This window comes from Protomyctophum parallelum, assembly GCF_964188405.1.
Source record: "Protomyctophum parallelum genome assembly, chromosome: 16".
In the NCBI taxonomy this organism is placed as follows: domain Eukaryota; kingdom Metazoa; phylum Chordata; class Actinopteri; order Myctophiformes; family Myctophidae; genus Protomyctophum; species Protomyctophum parallelum.
Genome location: NC_139711.1, coordinates 46,420,652 through 46,429,374, shown reverse-complemented (window position 1 = coordinate 46,429,374; position 8,723 = coordinate 46,420,652). Strand labels below are relative to the sequence as shown.

The 8,723-nt window shown below is 44.4% G+C and overlaps 1 protein-coding gene across 1 annotated transcript in view; it reads right to left on the bottom strand.

Moving 5' to 3' along the window:
* LOC310873849 (5-hydroxytryptamine receptor 4-like) overlaps positions 1-8,723 on the bottom strand; it is a gene marked incomplete at both ends in the record, with an annotated part of 24,117 nt that overhangs the window by 1,342 nt on the left and 14,052 nt on the right. The window contains one exon of the mRNA XM_083786400.1: positions 4,699-4,899. Coding sequence (XP_083642526.1) covers positions 4,699-4,899 — 201 coding nt within the window. The remainder of the gene's footprint in view (positions 1-4,698; positions 4,900-8,723) is intronic.

The following is an 8,723-nucleotide window of genomic DNA, read 5'->3' as shown; positions in this document are numbered from 1 at the left end:
TCTATGTCAGTGGTTCTCACAGGGTTAAAACCCCATGTGTCTATGTCAGTGGTTCTGAAAGGGTTAAAACCCCATGTGTCTATGTCAGTGGTTCTCACAGGGTTTAAAACCTGCATGTTTCTATGTCAGTGGTTCTCACAGGTTAAAACCTGCATGTTTCTATGTCAGTGGTTCTCACAGGGTTAAAACCCCATGTTTCTATGTCAGTGGTTCTCACAGGGTTAAAACCTGCATGTGTCTATGTCAGTGGTTCTCACAGGGTTAAAACCAGGGGGGCAGTCAGACAGATATTTAACAGGGGGGGCAGTCAGACAGATATTTTGTGAAGCCACTAAGGAAATCGGGATTTCCTGAAAGTTCATATAATGGCCTGTTGTGGCGCTGTCATTGGACCCAAAAAAACCCCATATCCCCATAGAAGTCCATGTATTTGGGCCAACTTCACCTAGACTGTATTACCTTAATAAACATGGTCATGAATACTTTCTGCTTCCAGTCACTAGTTTAAAGTCTAATTTCTAATGTCATAATATTCTTTTTGGAAAATTATGGTCCAATTTATTAAAGAAAATGACCATAATGTCGTGCATGTTCTGAGGGGCGTGGCTACCGTTACAGTCTATGATCGGGATTCCCCTCCCACTCGAGTCAAAATAAAAACCAACGGAGAAGAAGGGGGGAAGTCCCGCCTCGTTGTCTGGGCCAGCCAATGGCCATGCAGCTGGGCCCAAACGGAGCCAGCCAATGGGCCAGCTGGGCCCAAACGGATCTAGAAAGATGGCGACTGACAGGCTTCATTTTACGTTCATGTTAGACCCGTAGAACGCTTTGTCCATATTGTTTTTACAGTCTATGGTTAAAACCCATGTTTCTATGTCAGTGGTTCTCAAACATATTCCTGTCAAGGACCCCAAATATATAAAATGACATTGGCCGCCCACCCTCATCTGAAAATATGTAGTTCCAGGGACCCTCCCATTAGAATAAATATCTGAGTTCTGAAAGAATATACAGTATATATATTCAAAGATTTCAGGCACATTTTCACGATTTTCAAAAAATAAATAGCAGAACTACAAGTTCCGAGTGCCGCTCCATGAGCTTGTAGATCTGCTATTTTTTCAAAGTACAACATAATGCTTAAAACACCAAAAGGGGTTCCCGCCACAAAATTGGTTAATACACGTTTGAAAGACCACGATAAATACTTAAAAAATCAAAAAACACAGCATGTCATGAGACCTTTAAAAACACGTCCATCAGCAGCTATTATTTTTTTCCGCACGCCAGACCCTGCGTATATTATGACAGAATACCAGGCTTATATCTACTGTACTCCCCCAACGCCCGCCAGAACAATATCCCATGCTTTGCACGTCTCATCATTCTTCTCATTTCGGGGGGGGGGGGGGGGGGGGGGGGTGATGCATCGCCGGGTGTCGAGGTGGCGTGAGATAAAATTCAGAAGGCGGAAGCATTTCTTATAGAGCTCATCTTTATCGGGTCCATTATGCTGACACCGCCCTGACCCAGATGGTACCGCTTGGCATGGCCCGGCTGACGCACGTAATCCTGCACGGATGATCGTATACCGAGGAGGTTACAATCTATTCATATTACACTTAAAGCATTAAGACATTCTATACGGGAGCCCTTTTGGTGTTATAGCATCATGTTATGCTTTAGCTATTGAAAAAATAGCAGATCTACAAGCTCATAGCGTGCCACCGAGTGGCGCGATATGAGCTTGTAGGTCTGCTATTTTTTGAAAAATCGAAGAGCGACTGACATAGAAGACATTTTTTAGAATCTGATCTCAGGTCAGAATGGAAAACTGTCAGGATGTAGAAGACATTTTTTAGAATCTGATCTCAGGTCAGAATGGGTTAAGGCATGCATGCAAATAAATGCCACTTTAGCTTTTAAAGGACCACTTCACCACTTTTCAACCTATCTTCATATAGTAGGTCCACACAGATATCATGAAAAAAATGGCACCATTTTTTTCTACTCTGTCTGTGTCCCATGGGAGGGCTGTGTGGGCAGTTCAGAAACCGTCTTCCAGTGACATCATCGATGGGGAATACAAGCTAATATAAACTGCAGGCTTTCTAGTCCTGAAAAGTTGCAATGCGAAAATGGAAGCCATCGTTCTCACGGTAATGAAAATCTAAACATTTTTGTAAAAAAAAAGTCTTGTTTAAAAAAAAAATCTGCCTAATGATGATGTCACTGGAAGACGGTTTCTAAACTGCCCACAGCCCTCCTATGAGACACAGACTAGAGTAGAAAAGAATCGTGCCATTCTATCATGATTATTAGTGAGGACCTATTATATGAAGATAGGTTGAAAAGTGGTGAAGTGGTCCTTTAAAAGTGGCAATTCTTTGCGTGCATGCCTTAACACAATCGGTGCTGGAAGTTCTTCAAAATAGTAGCTCTGGTGCGCCAGAGCTACGATGACCGCTTTTACTCTGAAATCCACAACCCGGAAACAATTCGCTAAATAAGTGTGCTTTACATTGCTGTATAGCTTACACTGCGATCGTTTAAATTTATATGATATAATATATCATATAAACAGACTATAGCATTTTTGGATCATATATTATATGATCCAAAAATGCTATAGTCTGTTGCAATAATATGAGAGTTTTATGCAGTCTTTGACTAGTCTGGACAAGTTTCCTCGCTCTGGAGACACCTTTTTATAGACATTAGTTAGTATAGCCCTCAGACTAGAGAGGTGAGTGGCCCGCCAGTGGCCTGACCCCCCCCACCCCCCCCTAATCTACAGCCTGACCAATGACTCCTCTCCCTCCTGGCCGGCCCCCAAGATGTGGAACGACCCCCTCCCCCCCCCCCAGTCAGGACTGCAGACCTTAGAGTAAATATGAATAGAAACGGCACTGGATTCCTCCTCCCATCCACTTGCATTAAGTTGCTCAAAAGCGCATGAGGTCGATTTCACTACTCCTTCCGTGTGTAGGAACAGAGTGCATTCTGGGATGGATTTGCCCCCAAAACACACGAACGCGCTGCCGTCGTGAACGTGCACAATGATAGTCAACGGACCAGCGCGTGTCAAGGAAATGTGGGATACCTGAGTTGTATATTTAAGGACGTCATAAACCAAGCCATGAGCAGCTGTTAAAGCCATGAGAAGCTGTTTTCTGTTCCCACTGACATTTGACCTGTGACTTGTGTGACATGTGTTAGGACCCACCTTCCCCCTGAGGGGGGGGTAGGACATGTATATAAGCTGAAGTCTGACTGAGATGGGGTGGGGTCAGTAGGGTGTTCCATTGTAACGCTTCACTACTGTCCCCGTATTCGAATACATTCTATTCCAATACCCAGAAGCTCTGAATTGTGTCTGTCTCATTATTGTGTTTAACTGTGTTATAAGTGCGCACCGACAGATTGCATTAACATGCGTTCATGTGTTTGGGGCCATGAGGCTGCAATACCTTCATGTCACTATGTGTCCATTTGGCCTCAGGGTTTCCTCTGCAGGGTGCAGTCTCTATTCATATATACTCTAAGATGCAGACTCATTCCCCGTGTTGACAGTGTGTAGTCAGTCCACTGCAGTCTGACTCACCTCTCCTGTCCTCACTTCACTTCACTCCACGCTCCGTTTGCACCCCCCCCCCCCCCCCCCCCCCCCCCCCGGCCGCATTCCATGCATCCTCTCCTGTCGCCAGTTATTTGATACGCTTGTATAGTTATACAATGGAGATGCATGTTGGTTTACTTGTCTGCATATAATTTGTGATTCAGACAGACAGACAGATGCCGTGATCGTTCCCGATTTCAGAATGGTTCTATATTAATGGTAAATGGTAAATGGTGCATTTATATAGTGCCTTTATCCAAGGCGCTTTAAAGAGATTGGGCATTACATTCACCCATTCACACACACATTCACACACCGATGGCAGCGGAAACCATGCAAGGCACCAACTAGCACATCGGGAGCAATTAGGGGTTCAGTGTCTTGCTCAAGGACACTTTGACAGTAACTCTGGGGGAGCCCGGGTTCGAAGGCACTCTACCGCTGAGCCACCGCCGCCCCATTAATACAGTCACATGGCATGTTGTCCATTCAAAACGCCATGTTTTGTCCCTTATATTGTAAGATCAAAATAAAGATGCTGTGGTGCTGTGATGTCATCATGACATTGGCAAACGGCACTTCAACAAGCCAATGCTTGACAAGAGTCGTTGCTAGATTGCAACATCTCAGTGGGTTTTCAACCAGTGGTCTGTGGTTACCTGTCGAGCGCGATGCAGCAGACATTTAGAGGGGCAGGTGCTCAAGTGAAAAAAAAGGGCACCTTGTGCAGCGCATTTTGGGGCGGGAACCCATTTTGGTGCTTTAGCTATTGAAAAATAGCAGATCTACAAGCTCGTAGCGCGCCACTCGGTGGCGCGCTACGAGCTTGTAGGTCTGCTATTTTTTTTTTATCGAAGAACCACTGACATAGAAACATAGCTTTAGATTGTGGGGGGCCTAAATAATATAGTAGAAGCGTTTTTTTATCAAGATTTGATCAATGTCACCGCATGGTCCACACACTACAAATTAAGAAAAAAAATGAAACTTTTTTTTTTTTTTTTTTTAAGAGCAAAATTGCCAAAAGGGGCAGGGGGTGCTCTAGCACCCCCTAGTGTCTATCTGTGCACGCCACTGACCTGTCGAGCGCGATGCAGCAGAGATGCAGGATGGACGCCGTGGTGAGCAGCACGTCCAGAGAGGTCCGGACCAGACAGAAGGTGTCTCCGTAGATGAAGTGCTGGTGGACCAGCTCGATGGCGCCGAACGGCATCACCAGCACCGACACCAGCAGGTCAGCGAACGCCAGCGACACGATGAAGTAGTTGGTCTTGATCTTCCTGAACGGGAAGAGAGAGAGAGGGCGAGTAGAGAGGTCTGTTATTATTCTTTTTTTATATATTTTTTAATCCCACGATTTTGTAACCCATTTTTCACCCCTGTGTCAATCATCTAATGTGATCCTGGGCTCTACACACCCTCCACCAACCTAGTCCCCATATATGGGGGACAAGGCGAGACCAACCTAGTCCCCATATATGGGGGACAAGGGGAGACCAACCTAGTCCCCATATATGGGGGGCAAGGGGAGACCAACCTAGTCCCCATATATGGGGGGCAAGGGGAGACCAACCTAGTCCCCATATATGGGGGGCAAGGGGAGACCAACCTAGTCCCCATATATGGGGGACAAGGGGAGAGCAACGGACTTGAACTCATGCTTCCTTCATGCCTGAGTGTCCAAGTTGCTCCTTTACACCTGACAGGGGGGAGTTTCCCTGGTTGGACGTAGCGCGTGGAAGGAACACGTTATTCCAACCAGTTCCTTTCCCCTCCATCAGGCGCCCTGGCTGGCCAGGGGGAGGCAGTATAGAGACCAGGAGAGGTCTGTTATTAGGAAAAGAGGTACTAACAGTCACCCATTAACCCATGTAGACCTGAGGTTCTACAATGTCTTCTAAATCCTGACAGTTTTTCTGAAAAGATCTATAGGTTTCTATGTCGGTCGTTCTGAAAAAATTTCATGTCATGCCAAAAATGTAATGTAATATGCCGCCAACATATTCATATTCATATTCATGAAAAGATGTTGTTCCAGGGACCCTCTCTATAAGCAAAGATTTGCGTTAAAATTAATATATATTCAAAGATACAGAGTAAAAGTTTCAGAGTAAAAGTGGCCATGTCTTCCCTGCACCCGAGAGCTTCTATTTTGAAGGAATCCCGGCGCTGAGCTGATTGTGTTAAGATTAAAACAGATTAATTTAAATTGAATGTTTATCTGCGTGGTCATAATATGCTACATTTGCTACACTATAATAGCATAAAAACAGCTTTGTGGGAAGGTAGGACAAACTTAGTCCCTGTAAAGCAGTGATATGTGACTGGGGCTGGAAAAAAAGGCCTTCAAGTCGTCAATTGTGGAACGTTAGTTTGAACGTTGAAGAAGCTTTTCATTCCAACACATAGCTGTTTTTTTAGAGTCCTTAAAACTGTTTAGGAGCCAAAAACGTCAATGTCATAATCGGTTCTAGCGAGCAGTAATAATCAATAATAAGCAGACTTGGCAATCTGACTGTAGAAAGTAACAGTACAGTAAAGAACCTGGGGGTTATTATTGATTCTGAACTGAATTTTAATTCACACATTAATCATGTTACCAAGATTGCCTTTTTTCACCTTAGAAATATTGCACGAATCAGAGCCTATTTGTCCTTGGACGATGCAAAAACGCTAATCCACGCCTTGGCTTGACTACTGCAATGCACTCTTTTCAGGACTGCCTAAGAAAACGACTGACAGATTACAACTTGTCCAAAATGCAGCAGCCAGAGTTTTAACCAGAACTAAGATGAGAGAACATATTATTACTCCAGTTTTGGCATCACTGCACTGGCTTCCGGTTGTATTTAGGATTGATTTTAAAATTATTTTACTTGTCTATAAAGCTCTCAATGGTCTCGCACCTTCCTACCTACATGACTGCCTGCCTAAATATGTCCCAAACCGCCCCCTAAGGTCTTCCACTGCTGGCCTGCTCGCTTTGCCTAAAAATATGGCAACAAAAAAATATGGTGAGGCAGCTTTTTGCTTCTACGGCCCAACAGCCTGGAATAAACTTCCATTCGAGCTCAGACACGCACCCTCTGTAGACATTTTTAAATCTCAACTCAAGACTCACCTCTTCACCCTTGCTTTTAGTTGAGTTTTACTATGCACGTTCCTACCCTGCCCTGACTGATTGCTGCATGTGGTGTTTTTATTTGTTTTTATTTATTTTATGTTCTTATATTAAATTTTGTTCTTTGCCATTGTTCTATCATTTTAACTACTTGTGTGCTACTACTTTGAGCTGCATTTAAGTATGAAAGGTGCTTGTAAAGTTGCCCGAACGGCCAAGGCTCCAAGAATCGACAGTCCAAGAATGTAGATCTTTTTGGGTATTTTATTTACCTCAAAACACAAAGTGACCGACCCATGCTGGATTTGACTGTGCAGGCAAAAATAATACTTCACGAAATAAGACTGACAATACACTTTCAAATAACCGAAAGTAAGAAAACACTTGACCACTCAACTAAGGAAAAACAACAAACCAAGAACTTAAGAAACTGAAAACAGGCTATGCCTTCCTGGCCCTGGCAGCTCTCCCCTGGAGTTGTCTCCTTTGTTAGTCTCAAGCTAAACTGATTCCCCTCCCAAACATTTCCACAAGCCTCACTTATATACCAGGTGAGACCCCACCCACCATGATTAGTAATTGGACCAATCTACTCAAACAAGGTAAACCATGACCCATGAGTTAGGCCTGGGCTATACGACTCTGGGTGTTTTTTCAAACGCACATTTCTGTGTGCGTTTGGGCCTTTCAGCCAGACGCAAACGGCGTTTTCGGCCACTCAAACGGAGGTTTTTGGAAACGGATAAATAAGTGGAGATTTTCGAAAAGATCCGGATGGTGGAGCTGTGTAGTCATGCGAAACGGAGTTTTTGAGGAAGGATGACGTCACCTCCCTAGTCGCGCATGTCCGTTGTTGCTTTTAACACTGAGCATGCGCATCAGTTCATGGATTAAAAAACGAACAACTTCCGGGGTGAACGCAAGGTTACCATAGAAACGACAACAAACACGATGGCAGCTAGCGCGGATGGCTGCTAGCGCGGGCGGATCCTCACCATCTAATATAAACACAAACCCTATTCTTCCAGCTGCCTCGCTAGCCTAGTGGACTACTACGCAGACTAAGAAAATATATGCTTCGCTTCGCTGGTTCGCGCCCCACTGCCGCCGCTGTTTTTACAACCGGAAGACTTTTTAATAGTTTTTGGATTAAGGTTGGTGAAGGATGCGTTGCTCCCCTGCTTGCGGTTATGTATGCAAGCAGGGGAGCAACACATCGTTCACCAACTCCAAGTCTTTTTAATGCAACCTTAATCCAAAAACTATTAAAAAGTCTGCGGTTGTAAAAACAGTGGTGGCAGTGGGGCGCGAACCAGCGAAGCGAAGCAAAGCATAGATTACAAGTGTGCGTAGTAGTCCACTAGGCTAGCAATCACAACCCTACATGTTATCTCTGAGATGGGCTTCGATATGTGCAATCACAACCCTACATGTTATCTTTGAGATGGGCTTTGATGTGTGCAATCACAACCCTACATGTTATCTCTGAGATGGGCTTGTGGATGTATCAGATGGATCAGTAGCTGAATCACATTCGCTCCCACCGTTATCGACCTGATTCAGGCGATCAGGAACACAGAGCACTGTCGTCAATATCGGTAGAGGGCGCAAATCACGGGTTCATGTACTTTTTATTTGCATTGTAATCCCCACGGGGGGATTTTAGACCGCCTCATATAAGAACGGTGTTTGAAAAATGAACATGTCATCACCGTTTCACTCATATGGATATGAAGAATCAACTGACTGAGAGAAAACGCTAATGTTACTGCTGCTGAATTAGTTACAACGATACAGAGACACCTCCCCGACAATATAACGATACAGAGACACCTCCCTGACAATATAACGACACAGAGACACCTCCCTGACAATATAACGACACAGAGACACCTCCCTGACAATATAACGATACAGCGACACCTCCCTGACAATATAACGATACAGAAACACCTCCCTGACAATATAACGATACAGAGACAA